Consider the following 15,006-nt stretch of genomic DNA (forward strand, 5'->3'; position numbering starts at 1 on the left):
ACAAATTAATTGAATACTAATTAATTGAATACTAATTAATTGAATATTAATTAATTGAATACTAATTAATTGAATACTAATTAATTGAACATTAATTAATTGAATACTTATTGTTTGAATACTAATTAATTGAATATTAATTAAATGAATACTAATTAATTGAATATTAATTAATTGAATACTTATTGTTTGAATACTAATTAATTGAATATTAATTAAATGAATACTAATTGTTTGAATACTAATTAATTGAATACTTATTAATGGTATCATTTTAGGGTATTCGTACTCTAGCATTGAAAGTGACTTTTAAAAAAATAGGAGTATTGAAATATGTGAATAGAAAAATCGATTAATAGATTTAGTGAATTCTGAAAAATACTATAAAAATAAATTTGTATCTATATAATATTTTATTCAAACCAAGATGAAAAATTCTAAGCATCGCTTCCAGTGCTTGCAAGCTGAGCAAAATTGTGAACGCAGAAAGCGACAGAAATTAATACAATCTTAATTTTGTGTTGGGATATGACGAGGAAAAAAAAGTAAAAATATCGAGATGGGGGATAACGTATCATGAAAATATACCAAATTCCACTGAATGCATTAATGTATTATAATGCAAAGGATTTCCTTTAAAACAAAAGGTTCCTTTACATGCGAATTCAAACATCCAAACTTCTTATAAATACTGCAATGATTGAGGGGTGCTAGAAAGCTGACATGAAAATTCGTTATTAAACGACAGACAGTAATGCATCCTGCTATTTTAAGGGATCTTTTTCACGAGGATATAAGTATATCACATGAAAATATATGTACAAGAGAAAACTCATAACTTCATAAACATTCTGTTCACTTCAAATCGTCAAAAATGAACCTTTGAAACATTTGTACTCACTTCTGAATTTTAAGAGTACAATATTTCAATTAATGAGTACATAAATTGTTATGTAGACAGAAAGTTTGATTGAACTGCTATGATAGTTAAAGTCGCAATAAGGAAATACTAGTACAACATCTCGCACTACAATTATGACGTCATGACAGACAAGCTATTGATGACGTTTACCATCCATTAACTCAACATTCTTTCTAGTTTATACCGTGGCATTGCTATGGAAACACTTAAATATATAGACGTCTCCATTATTGATCAAAGGTTGTTTGTGTTACACACTGTTATATAATTTCAATCAAGTTTTCTCGAAAATAAAAACTCAGCATTGCAATGCATTATAAACTTAACCCCAAACATTTTGTTTTAATTCTTGAAACCAACATTCACACATTTACAGCAACTATCAAAATAAAAGTTTTGGATTTCCAGATCATCCATCGTTGTTTCCGTAGTCTGATCCAAATCTGACTTCAATACGACTGCTGTTGTCAGAACCCGGTCGGTCATACAGGTACACCCGACACAGCCGAGGGCCTGGCTGAGGAAAACAAGATCAGAGAGGGGGGAAAAGACCGCGTTACTAAGTAAGATCTGGTAACGGGCGATGAATTAACAAAAAAAATAAACGGTTCAACTTCAGTATCCGGATATAGGTAGCAGTGTACAGTAAAAATGCCAAATTCTGAAAAATATGGCACATGTTTTAGATATGTAAACATTGCCAGTTAACCTTACATATAACCTCTAATAAAGTATATATATTTGAAAACTGTACAACATTTGCAATTTTAATAGAGCTCTGAAGGATAAGTAAACTGATATTTTCTGTGATTTTTAGAGCTGTGAATACCATGGTAACAGCTTAACAAATTCTCAAAAATTGCTAAATATTATGATATTTGACCCAAAATGGCACAATTCTCTACACAATTTTTTTTCTGAAACCTATTTAAAATTAGATATCTCTATCCCAAAGACAGAATTAATCTTGTTTGGACATATGTTGTAAATTAAGTTTTTCCGCTATCTTACCTTTTCTGTGGGCTTCCATTTTGCGCTGTAGGCAAAACTAAATTTCCTGTGTAAACACACGTTCGGAAAATCCGGATATTTAAAATCCGGAACCAATTTATTGATTTTTGTTTTAATAAATGTGAAGCCTGTATGTACTACTTCATACTGAATATACCAATTATAGTGTACATTTATTTTTTCATTTTTTATGCATATCATAATACAGGAGTTATTTGCTTAACAAAAAAATTGCCCATGGCCAGGCTGTCTTACTGTGGTGTGCTACCTTATACATCACTTTTTCAAATTCTAATTTTACTAAAAACCCTATGAATGTCTACAGCATGTTCCGACGAACAAAATGACATATCCGGTTACTGTGTATCTTTAATAGTCACCGAGTATTGCTGATTTCCCTGAGAGGTGTATTTTGACAACTTTTTCTCCCAATCCAGTAATAAGGGGAGGTAATTTTAAAGATGAAAACTCCCATAATTCTGTATATCTCTTGAATAAAGTTGTGTTTTGAGTTGAATGTGGTACTTTGAGTCTCTGTGCATGTAATCAAGCAAAAAATACTATACAACTATCAAATTTAGCCTTGTAATATGACGTCATAGTTGTCATGACGTCATCAGTAACTATGACGTCATCAGATGGTATCTATGACGTCATAAATACTCAATGGTGTCATAATAAATAACCAAATTCCTTTCCAAACCTCAGCTTAGCAACGCATGCAATATTCTAACTGATAAATCATGACATGACATCCAAGATTTCAAAATGTCATGCCTATGGCATCACAACCATCTGTTTCCACCCCGGTTATTCAGATATGTACCAATGATCATATGAAAGTGTCCGCTGATCCCATTTTATGCGGAAAATGCTATTTTTTCTGCTTTACCGAAGGAAATGACAATAATTGACAATATTGTGTCAACCGTACACTCAATCAATTGAAATTACATGCTTACCATTGTATAAATAAACTGAAAATAATGGTTTCACCAAATATTTCAAAAAATAACACTTACTGTAACAGTTTCCATGGATACGGGGTAATAAATCAGGTAAAACAAACCAGAATTCAGTCTATATGGTTTGTTAGATACCCAATAAGTTATATTGGGTTTGTTATAAAACATAGAATATCTTTTCAATTTACACTGACTCATTAACATTATGCTTAATTAACCCACCCTTAAAATGGGTAGATATGCGAGTTACCTCCCTTGATTCCTCTAATATGACAAGCCAGATAATAAACAAGTTTTAGATTGTTTTTATGCATTTGTGAGCAATAATGAATTAAAATGAAGCTTAATCAAGCATAATTAAGCACAATTTCCAAAAAATAACATTTTTCAGCCCTTATAAGGTAGCAGTGTACAGTAAAAATGCCAAATTCTGAAAAATATGGCACATGTTTTAGATATGTAAACATTGCCAGTTAACCTTACATATAACCTCTAATAAAGTATATATATTTGAAAACTGTACAACATTTGCAATTTTAATAGAGCTCTGAAGGATAAGTAAACTGATATTTTCTGTGATTTTTAGAGCTGTGAATACCATGGTAACAGCTTAACAAATTCTCAAAAATTGCTAAATATTATGATATTTGACCCAAAATGGCACAATTCTCTACACAATTTTTTTTCTGAAACCTATTTAAAATTAGATATCTCTATCCCAAAGACAGAATTAATCTTGTTTGGACATATGTTGTAAATTAAGTTTTTCCGCTATCTTACCTTTTCTGTGGGCTTCCATTTTGCGCTGTAGGCAAAACTAAATTTCCTGTGTAAACACACGTTCGGAAAATCCGGATATTTAAAATCCGGAACCAATTTATTGATTTTTGTTTTAATAAATGTGAAGCCTGTATGTACTACTTCATACTGAATATACCAATTATAGTGTACATTTATTTTTTCATTTTTTATGCATATCATAATACAGGAGTTATTTGCTTAACAAAAAAATTGCCCATGGCCAGGCTGTCTTACTGTGGTGTGCTAAAATCATGGAGGTTGTTTTGTAATTATCTGGATAGACAAGACTTTATGTATGATTTAAACATCGTGCATATCACAAAATTACGACGAATACCTGATATATACTATTATGAATACAAAATAATAACAAGTTGATGCAATCTAGAATAAAATAAAAGTTTGTTTACAAAACCGTCAAGCAAAGAACTGACGCTAGAGGTCTCGCACAGCTTTTTACACCTGGACTCCTACGTATATTTATTTCCAAATTTCAAGACCCTACTCTATTCTCGTATACAGAAAGCACTCATTCTATGTGTAATTTACTCAGCTACAAACCTAAAAAAAAAAAACACATTTTCTTAAGGGACTTGGCTCAGGAAAATTAACAGCTGATTGGCTGATTTAGTTGTGCGAGACCTAAACCCACTTAGACTGGATTACTTGCCTTAGTACCATTTCTCTCCGCTAGACACTGCTCATGAACACTGTTGCATCTTTAAAGCGAATCCTAGCTGAGAGTAGGAAAACTACGACAGGTAATTCAGTCTTTAAACCCACAGATCACAGTGTTAACATTATACAATAATAAACAATGCGCATTATCAGTAATCTCGTCATAACAGGAGTAATTAGATAGATTCAGACATGTGGAAAGGAAAAATGGATACATTATTGTAACATATAAACAGAATAATTAACAGGGGCTAATAGTTATATTATTCTCGATATGGTATAGCAGTTATTGATTAAAAAGGAAAAAAATGTCGTATTTATTGAAATGATAAATAGGTAGGTAATCTCGTAGGTAACACCAAGAATTGTCAATTTATAAACTAAATATTATATATCATTAAAGATAACGAGCAAATCTAATTGAATATCTGACATGAAGGAAGAATCTGTTAACGTGAGCTTTATTGAAGTTTGGCAAATTCCAATTCTTTTATCAGATTTCAAATAAAGTCAGTTATATCCACATCCAGTCATCTTGATAGTGTTATAAAGTGCTGAGGTATTTCAAAGAAACCGCTGTTCACTGTAAAAAAAAAATACTAGTAATATGAAACAATTTTAACATGGAATAAGAAACTTTAAAAATCAAATGAAATAGTTACCTGCAGTTTTCGATTTGAAAAAACTGTCTTGTATTTGTAAGCTGTATCAAAGTCCTGGAATGTCCTTCTGTAGTTTTCAACGTAACCGGACTAATATGGTAGAAATTGCTGGAAGAGAAAAGACGTTTTGCAAATGATAAAAGTCTAGAAATGACTAAATGCATGTCACACTTCTGGTCTAAGCATTGTTATCAAAATTCATGACTAAACTAAATAATTCCAAAGAGAAACTTTTAAAGCATGTTATAAGGTAGAATATCCAAAACTAAGAAGTGCTTCATGCCATTTTGAATGCATGACGGTAGTTTCTGATAACAAATACATATACTTACGAACAATGATATTATTAAGGAGAAAAAAATTATATTATTCAAATCTATCAAAATCCTAATTATATTCAGAGTATTAAAACATAACATGCAATCTATGACCAACTTGTTTAGAGGAGTAAATATAACGAGGCGAATAATGGCCGTTTTGTTAAGAGAATTGAACTTTACGAAACAAACTATGACCTACTTGTTCAGACAAGTAAATATTACGAAACAAATCATTGTCTACTCGTTCATAGATATAGTTGACATGTTTACCTTTTGCCTACTAAAGATAATAATTCATTACGACGTTTATCTACATTGGAAGGCAAAGTAAAACTCACATCGAACACAATATCGCCACAAAGTACAAAGCTTAAAAATATTCAGAATGCCTGCAACCCTGATACCATTGCGTATGACATCGGTAGAATAAAACATGACACTTTTAAAATTCATAGATGATATCTAACAGTATGTTCAGTAATACCAAATACATGTATATTTCACGAGTGGGGCTTATATTTTAAGTGCTGAACACTCCTGGCAAATATCAAAGTACTGTATAGCATTTTATAGCGCAATATACCGGGTCTGCTTTTAATTTCCCCAATTGTCTTTTGTAAGCGTTGTTATGATTGGTCAAAACAGAAAAAGTGATATTTTTCACTCGTGAAAAAAAATCACTTTTACAGAATGAATAATTTTCGATATTTCAATGGTAAAACTGTAATAAATAAATATATTACTTACGACACGCAACATCCATGATACAAAGAATTGTCTGCATACGACCTTGACGACCTTTTCTCTCGTACCCTAGAGGTACTGGGCAGCACACCTGTGATATTTGATCTCATTATGTTTGCTCGGACGGCATGAGGCTGCATAATGAATGGAGGCTGTGGCTGAGGTCTTGTAACGCCTTCTATGATTGGAGTGGTATTACATGAAACACTACACTTGTTGTCTATGCTGATAAATCGATTCACTGGTTTTAAATCCTCAAGATTTGATTTGATATCCGTGAAGTCAGTTTCTTGCTCTGTGGTACGGAACATTCCTGGATAGGCAGACATGAGTGCTTCCGAACTCACTATTACTTTCACTGGTCCGTCCGCTTTACTGTAAACAAAGCTTACATTGAGTACTGCACAAACATTCTGTAAATATTGTAGTTCTGATTGCTCCGTTTTAAATCCTACGTTGGGAAAGCTAGAGTCCTACATTGTACTATCTAGAAATGGACAATTAATAATCAAAAGAGAAACTGAAACCATTATCTGTTCGATTGTAAATAAAAATTTATGTCAAATTATGTAATGTCCTTGATTTCAAGTTCTGAAGTATTCAGAGCAAAAATATTATTTATAAACACGACAATGTAATTTGTAATTTAACACTGCAAGATATCAAAAAACAGATTACGCTTGATTCCGGCTTAACTCCCTTAGTATCAGAACGGTGACAGCCGCAGTTGTTGTCATGATGAAGAATACAAGTAAACCCACCTGAAAAAAAACATAAATATTGATGAAATTGCTGTATTTTCTGGTGTCGCTATTTAAACGTCAATGTGATTTATCATTCCATGAACACATACATATGCTCTTTATGGTGCCATTCCTGTTAAACGTAAACAGTCTATCTCTTCACCTATTATTAAAGATTACCATACTGTTGTTTTTTTCTATGACTGTCGTTAGACCAATTTTTCTCAACGCTCGCTCGTGGATGAGATTAAGGGACCAACGCAGCTGGTCACGAGATCTCATTCACGAGCGAGCGATGAGAAAATTGTTCGAACGACAACCACTGAAAAAATGGTATGACTGTCTTTTTATAATTTATTTACTACTCATATTTTTTCTAACGATTGTAAACAATAACAATGTCGACTTACACATGTTTCCATAGCAACGAAGCACATGTTGATGTGTTTATCGTCTTTTATTGCCAAGGCGACCTTCCGAGTTATATTTAGTGTTCAATGAATTTAATAAAACAAAACGAAATATGCATAATGCCAATTTACATATACATTTTTATGAATCCAGTATTTTTTTTTATCTATACGTCAGATAATTTAATTTTAACTCTAATGTATTCACTGTCAATCACACGAATTCGTCTTCCCTTCGACAGAAATGTCACAGTACTTGCAGTTTCCTATCAGATGTTTTTTCTTTCTAAAGTTCTTCTCAAGTCGGACTTTGTTTCATGGAACGTAATACATACAGTATATAAGATCAGACTGGAAGACTTACAAGAATTTTGTTTGTATGATATGTGACAGGTCTTTTCTGGACTTCAGGTACTTGCGGCCGCCGATAATTCCTAGCCCCACTTGCTGGTAAATGGTCTCCCTTGTACAAATGAACGTGGTGGAACAGCGTGTCTGGTTGCCATTCCTGTATATGAGAAAATCAAATATTTAAATACACCAGGTATTGCTATAATGTAAACAATATAAGTGTGATCATGATATAAAACTTTTAAACAAAAGAATTCCAACAAAAACAACAGAGAACAACGATATTAAAACGAAATGGAAATTCGGACTCAAAATCTACAAAACCAGGGCAAAATACGTACATCAAATATATGGTAGCACACCACAGTAAGACAGCCTGGCCATGGGCATTTTTTTGTTAAGCAAATAACTCCTGTATTATGATATGCATAAAAAATGAAAAAAATAAATGTACACTATAACTGGTATATTCAGTATGAAGTAGTACATACAGGCTTCACATTTATTAAAACAAAAATTAAGCTGTTACCATGGTATTCACAGCTCTAAAACTCACAGAAAATATCAGTTTACTTATCCTTCAGAGCTCTATTAAAATTGCAAATGTTGTACAGAATTCAAATATATATACTTTATTAGAGGTTATATGTAAGGTTAACTGGCAATGTTTACATATCTAAAACATGTGCCATATTTATCAGAATTTGGCATTTTTACTGTACACTGCTACCTATAGATTTGACCCCAAAAAGGTAGAAGAATACGAATACGAGGGATGATTGATATGTTGTGAGCCTCGTGTTGAAGGAGGTCCTCAGGGATGTTCTTTAAGACCTACTATTCTCTGACTATATAGGGCCGTGTACCCAAGGACTGGTCTCATTTGGTTAGTTTATATCGACGAGGTAGCACTCTGTAAGTAAACAATGGCAGCGGTTTTTGCAAAATTGACAAAATTGGTGAAAGAGCAGTGATCCAATGTTTGCATCAAAAAAGTTGAACACCGAAGGATATCCTTAGTGATATGGTAGTAACACTAGGAAAAGATGTCCCTTCATATGCTACAGTGAAAAGGTGGGTGGCGGAATTTAAGCGCGGCCGACAGAGCCTTGAGGATGAACCCAGTCCAGAAATGGTCAATAAAGTTCATGATACTTTTACGACTGATAGACGAGTCAAATGTATTTTACAGGAACGAATTCATAGGATCTTTCAATTAGAAAGCATTCGGCCCAATGGGTGCCAAGTCTTCTGACAGTTGATCAGAAGCAGACCAGGCGCACATTATCGCGTGTCAATCGTAACCTTTTGAGGAAGATCCTGTCAGTCAACTTTCTTCAGAGATTGGTCACTATGGATAAGACATGAGTCCACCATTTTACCCACGAGGCCAAACATTAATCGAAACAATGGAAGCATCTTGGCTCTCCCCGCTAAATAAGGCAAAGACTTTTCCATCAGCTGGGAAGGTTATGGCCTCGGTTTTCTGGGATGCAGATGGTATTCTGCTGATAGATTACTCCAAAAGGGACATTCAATCATTGACACATACTGTGCTTCACGTCTGAGGCAGTTACGGGGAAATATTAAACTTAAGCGCCACGGAAATTCCACTTAAGATGTGTTATTCCACCAGGACAATGCTCCTGTTCACAAGTGTACCATTGCCATGGCTGCCGTTCATGATTGTGGCTTTAAATTGATTGAGCATCCGCTTTATTCACCTGATCTCGCTCCATCAAACTGTCATCTATTTCTAAAACTGAAAACAGCTATTTCAGCCACCCACTTTCCGAAAAGGAGTTCCATAGAAGTGGCATTGAGGTCCTTAAACACCGCTGACAAAAGTGTATAGATATTGAAGGGGATTATGTTGACAAATAATATAATTTGGCGGCAAAATTCAAATCCTTCAAAATGATGTTCACAACATAGCAATCAGCCCTCGTATAAATCATTTTAAAGGGTCTTACATTTCCAAAACAAAACTGGCACAAAAACAAAAACAAAAACAAAAAACGCAAGTTCGGTTTTTTCTAATGAAACTTTTAGACACATGGTCTTAATTCAATTCAATTTCACACTCGGTGCTCAGAAAATATTATCTTTAGTTTAAATTCAGTCGACCATAACCCCGCTCGACACTGCATGTTTTCAGTATGTTTGTCAAGAAAACGAGCATCCGGGGTACTTTTGAACCATATGTGATGGTAAAGCATTACAAATCGAACATTGGAAAAGTGTTACAAAACATTTCTATTCGAAGCGATGGTACATCGAAATGCCGAGATTGAGTGATGTCGACAAGGGTAGGGTCATCGCTCTGATAATGCAGTGCAACGTCATGTAGTCCAGAAATATGGTGTACATGAGATAAAAATATCCCGTTTAGCTGGGCGTCACAGAGCCATAGTGAGATTGGATGACCGTCCTAGGAGCGGACGCCATCGCATTACGTTGCGACATCAAGAAAGAAGCATAACGTCCCCTGCACCTCTGTAACCGATTGCAGACGGCGACGGAAACGGTATGTCAAGTTGCCGGTACTCATGGTCGGCCAATGTATCCAAGAACGGTTAGAATCGGTTGCGGAAGATTCATCTAAGGCCACGACGTCCCTATGTTGGTCTGCCACTTACGCAAAGGCGACGCCAACGTCGAAGGGAGTGACTGCTTCCATATACACCTGATCGGTTTCGTTTGGTCGATCCATTGGAGACGCGTGGTGTTCACCGAGTCTCGCTTTACGTTATACAGGTCAGAGGGACGACAACGTGTCTACCGACGTCGTGGTGAGCGATATTCTGACGCTTGCGTAATGGAAAGCGACAGATTCGGGGTATGTTATGGTATGGGCAGGGATATCTCAAGGCGTGAAAACACCTCTCCTGGTTATCCAGGGTAATCTTACAGCAGAAAGATATCGGGATCAGGTCTTCAGACCACATTTTCTTCCTCTTTTTAATCAACATAACCTTACGCTGCAGCAGGACAACGAGAAGCCCCCATGTTGTTAGGGTTTGTCGTGACTCTTGATTGGCTACCACACATTCCAGTCCCCAATCGAGCGTTTGTGGGACGAGCTAAAAAGGAGGGTAAGGAGGCGCGTCAGCGTCCAATATAACGTCGCTCAACTCACGCAGACCCTTATTCAAGAGTAATATGATATCCCTCAAAGGGCAATAAACACACTGATGGGGTCAATGTTAAGGAGAGTAAAAGCAGCGACTGATCCCATGGGTGGGTACACGCTACTGATTTTTGATCAGGAAACTGCGTAGAATACCCTTGTTTTAACGGTATTCACGCAAACACCGTCTGTGATAGGACAACAAAAATCATCAAAATGTATTCAGTAATGATGACGTAATTGAGAAACCTACACCATGAACACACCATCAAAGAATCATGTAAAACAATAACTATCGAAAACAAACCTTTTTTACCGCGCTAGTATATTATAAAAACATTATCACTTAAGTATCAGAGATATTTTTTCATACAATAATAATAATACTGGATCAGAATTTTTTTTTTTTTTCTAGATTATCCACATTTCACCTACAGTATTTTGATGAACAATGGAGGTAATGCACTTAGGTCCAATCTAATTAACAATTAAACGCTTGGTAGATTGTATTTATTGTCAATATCAATGCAATCTGGGCGACAGATAAATAGAATGACGCCGTTAGGACGTCATGAATATTTATCTGTCACCCAGATTGCACTGATATTGACAATAAATACAATCTACCAAGCGTTTAATTGTTATATTTACATTAAGATACGTTAAACTTCACTTTCTCTTTGCTAAATCTGGGGTTTATGTTCAGCTATTCCTCTGTTTGTCTATTGAAAGAATGGCACATGTGAAATCGATTTCATTGTAGTGCTTTGTTTGCATTCAAATTGATGTGTAATACAAAGCCTCGGCGTGACTATGATCAACAAAGCACCAAAATGACGTCATAATTACGCGATTGTTCTAAGTCGAAATCTTTGTTAGGTTTGATTCACCCGCAACTCATTGCCAAACATTTTTTTGACGCTGACGGAAGTGACGTCATGCGATTTGGCCTGCATTTATACGGTGATCAATACCATCTGGTTTAACACAGGAGTAATGGGAGACTGACACACAGAATGTAAATATTTAAGTATTGAACTGCTTTCATTTGGTTATGGGCTGATGAATGCCAACTAGACAAAGGCAATTTTAATGAAGCGCGCTAGCGTTTCATGTTGAATTTACCTTTGTTCAGTTGGCATTCATCAGCCCATAACTTCCAAATGAAAGCTGTTAAATACTTATATTTACATTTGACAACGAATTTGAAAGACTATATCCATGAATTTTATCTGATAATGAATGAACAACTTATTATCGTCAAAGACGGAACATCCTTTTCAACAGCCATCTTTCGTTATCGCCGACGTGACAATTATGACGTCACTATGATAATGACGTCATAATAAAAATTTGGAAGTTATGGACTCATAACTTCCAAGTGAGCTTGGTAAAGTTATATAGTAGGGCTGCAGTGTAAATATAAATATTTAAAATTATACTTGTAATTCCCGTTCCTCTACGGTACGCTGCAATATATTGTATCGCAGTGTATCATAGAGAAGCGGAAATTACAAGTATAATTTTAATTAGATTGCACTTAGGTCGAGCTGGGGGGTTTTTTCTTTCTTTTTTTTCTTTTTTTTTTTTTTTTAATTTCCTTTCTGAATCTCCATACTTTTGCTCATAGTATCAATATAATTAATTAATCCTAGAAGAACGAAGCACCTGTGTGGTGTTATATTCACATGTGTATTTTTGTACAATCCATACATAGGACAGATATGCCCGTCGTTACTGACCAGCACGTGTATATAACGACTATATATATATAAGTATGATCGATATATCTACAAACAATAAGACGATGATTGACAGTTTTACTACGATAACTGGTGTTTTTAGGTGTGACGGTACAAAAAGCTATACCAGAACATTGATCATATACGACTATACAAATGCACACAAGGAACATTTCTAAAATATTTGAGAGTAAGAGCAGAGAAAAAATGAATTAAACTCAATCATACAACTGTTTCGTCCTGCTAGGACTTGGCAGTGATGCTAAAGGTTTATAGTTTTGGTAAATAGTAGGAAATCGAAAAATAATCAAAATATAGCCATTGGTCCACATATCTTTAAAGGTTGATGTTGCTTTCTTCGATATTCGTATTCCATTTATTGACGTTTATTTTGAACATTTATATTGTTAATAACATATTTTATCAATAAATATCAATAACAGTATTCTGTTTGCAGGTAATTACATAAATATCAATAATAACAGTACAGAAAAAAAAACATATATTTCTTCGATAAAAAGATCATTTTAATGGTATGAGACAAACACATTTGTGAAATCATATTTTTTAAGAATTTCCTTGCATTCCTTTATAATATCAATTGTTTATTGACAATAAGTGTTTGTCATTAAAATATCAAGCTCAGATAAACTCAATCAATGATCGAGAAGAGTTAATATATTCACTTTGCTATATCGTTGAGCCTGCCTACAATATATATACGATAATAATAAAAACTCTAAAACACAATACTTGTTGCTATGCAGGCTGTTTTGGTTCCTCCCCCTTTACTCATAAATAATAAGTAAACATATTTACATATTATGTATATTCGCTCAACATCTAACCGTGTTACCTATATTTTATATTTGTTACATAAAACTTAGTCAATATATGTTATTATATACATTACAGTACGTACCTGAGAGAGTTTGGGTCTTGTCCACTGTTGCCTGGGATCCATCACGTACAGATTTTCCGGCCAGGTGAACACCTGAGCTGTTTACACCTGTGTGACCTGTATGCGCCGCAGAAAGATGCATGCTACGACTTCTGAAAGTTAACCGGAAGTCCAAACAAACTCTTTGAGGTATTTTCGATATATCCAGCATTGATAAAAGGAATGTGCTTTTTACCTGACAACAATGATTTAATTAGGAATCTTGCAGACAATCATGTATTGTAAAAAATGAATTCATAGCATCACAGGAGGAAACCGGAAGAACACCAATGATCGCAGAAAATAATACCGTCAACCCTTTGTTAACTGACTAGGCCTAGAATGACGAAACAAGTGTATGATGTCCCCAACATCACTGACGAGTCATAGAAGGACAAAACAGCTGTATGATGTCCCTAGCATCACTGACGAGGCCTAGAATGACGAAACAAGTGTATGATGCCGAGTCATAGAAGCACGAAACAGCTGTATGATGTCCCTAGCATCACTGACGAGGCCTAGAATGACGAAACAAGTGTATGATGCTCCTAACATCACTGACGAGTCATAGAAGGACGAAACAGCTGTATGATGTCCCCAACATCACTGACGAGTCATAGAAGGACAAAACAGCTGTATGATGTCCCCAACATCACTGACGAGGCCTAGAATGACGAAACAAGTGTATGATGCTCCTAACATCACTGACGAGTCATAGAAGGACAAAACAGCTGTATGATGTCCCTAGCATCACTGACGAGGCGTAGAAGGACAAAACAGCTGTATGATGTCCCTAACATCACTGACGAGGCGTAGAAGGACAAAACAGCTGTATGATGTCCCTAACATCACTGACTAGGCCTAGAATGCCGAAACAGTTGTGTGATGTCCCTAACATCACTGACGAGGCCTAGAAGGACGAAGCAGTTGTGTGATGTCCCTAACATCACTGACGAGGCCTAGAAGGACGAAGCAGTTGTATGGTGTCCCTATCACTACTTTCATTTCCTAAAACAGCTGTGTGAAGTCCCTAGCATTACTGACGAGTCCTAGAAGGAGGACATAGTTGTGGGTACTGTAATTATATTACTTAATTCTTATTTAAGGACCTGATTCACTTTTCTTACGTGTGAACTAAAGGCAAGTCAACAATGTCAACAAATGTCAGTTGAGGCGAGAAAGATTATTCACTCTGTCTAAAACCAATATTTTAAAACTTTTGTTAAAAAATTCCTAATTATTCTTCATAAATTATAAAATAAATTGTAAATGGAGACTTCCACATTATCTCCCTACATTCACACTGATTAACATCCCGTCTCTACTCTTCTTAAACTCCCATTTCCAAAAAATAAAATTACTTTATTTAAATTAAAATGTCATCTTCTGTAAATATTTATATGTTGCATACTCTTATTGGGAAAGGGCTTCATATAAGTCGGAAAGTTCTGCACGATCCATGTTGTATATTTATAACACAATAAAAATATGTTTAAATCATAAAAACATTTTGTGGCGAGTCTCTTTGTAGTATAGCTGGTTACTCCGTCACGGAACAGCATAAGGGAGATAAATCTTATTAAAAAA

General features: G+C 34.8%; 2 protein-coding genes across 2 annotated transcripts in view; one reads left to right on the plus strand and one right to left on the minus strand.

Annotated features, from left to right (window-relative positions):
• Positions 1 to 13,508, plus strand: part of LOC117317646 (nucleoporin NSP1-like) — a 48,281-nt gene extending 34,773 nt beyond the window's left edge. The window contains exon 14 of the mRNA XM_033872508.1: positions 13,395 to 13,508. Within this exon, the coding sequence (XP_033728399.1) occupies positions 13,395 to 13,469 (75 nt within the window). The 3' untranslated portion in view covers positions 13,470 to 13,508. The remainder of the gene's footprint in view (positions 1 to 13,394) is intronic.
• Positions 175 to 13,508, minus strand: LOC117317647. The gene is made up of 6 exons (XM_033872509.1): positions 13,402 to 13,508; positions 7,621 to 7,764; positions 6,782 to 6,864; positions 6,107 to 6,478; positions 5,040 to 5,147; positions 175 to 1,439 (listed from the first exon to the last, which is right to left on the minus strand). Exons 1-6 carry the CDS (start codon positions 13,441 to 13,443, stop codon positions 1,265 to 1,267), a joined length of 924 nt encoding a protein of 307 aa, XP_033728400.1. The 5' UTR covers positions 13,444 to 13,508; the 3' UTR covers positions 175 to 1,264.
• Positions 13,509 to 15,006: the final 1,498 nt, after the last annotated feature.

Source organism: Pecten maximus, chromosome 19 (genome assembly GCF_902652985.1).
Source record: "Pecten maximus chromosome 19, xPecMax1.1, whole genome shotgun sequence".
Taxonomy (NCBI): domain Eukaryota; kingdom Metazoa; phylum Mollusca; class Bivalvia; order Pectinida; family Pectinidae; genus Pecten; species Pecten maximus.

Bases quoted from the DNA above. Each gene is read 5' to 3' on its own strand.
- LOC117317647 (XM_033872509.1), bottom strand. From the start codon at position 13,443: ATGGATCCCAGGCAACAGTGGACAAGACCCAAACTCTCTCAG. The intron at 7,765-13,401 runs GTACGTACTGTA...TCTCATATACAG, and splicing joins CAAGACCCAAACTCTCTCAG to GAATGGCAACCAGACACGCT. The intron at 6,479-6,781 runs GTAATCTGTTTT...CTTTGTTTACAG, and splicing joins GAGTTAAGCCGGAATCAAGC to TAAAGCGGACGGACCAGTGA.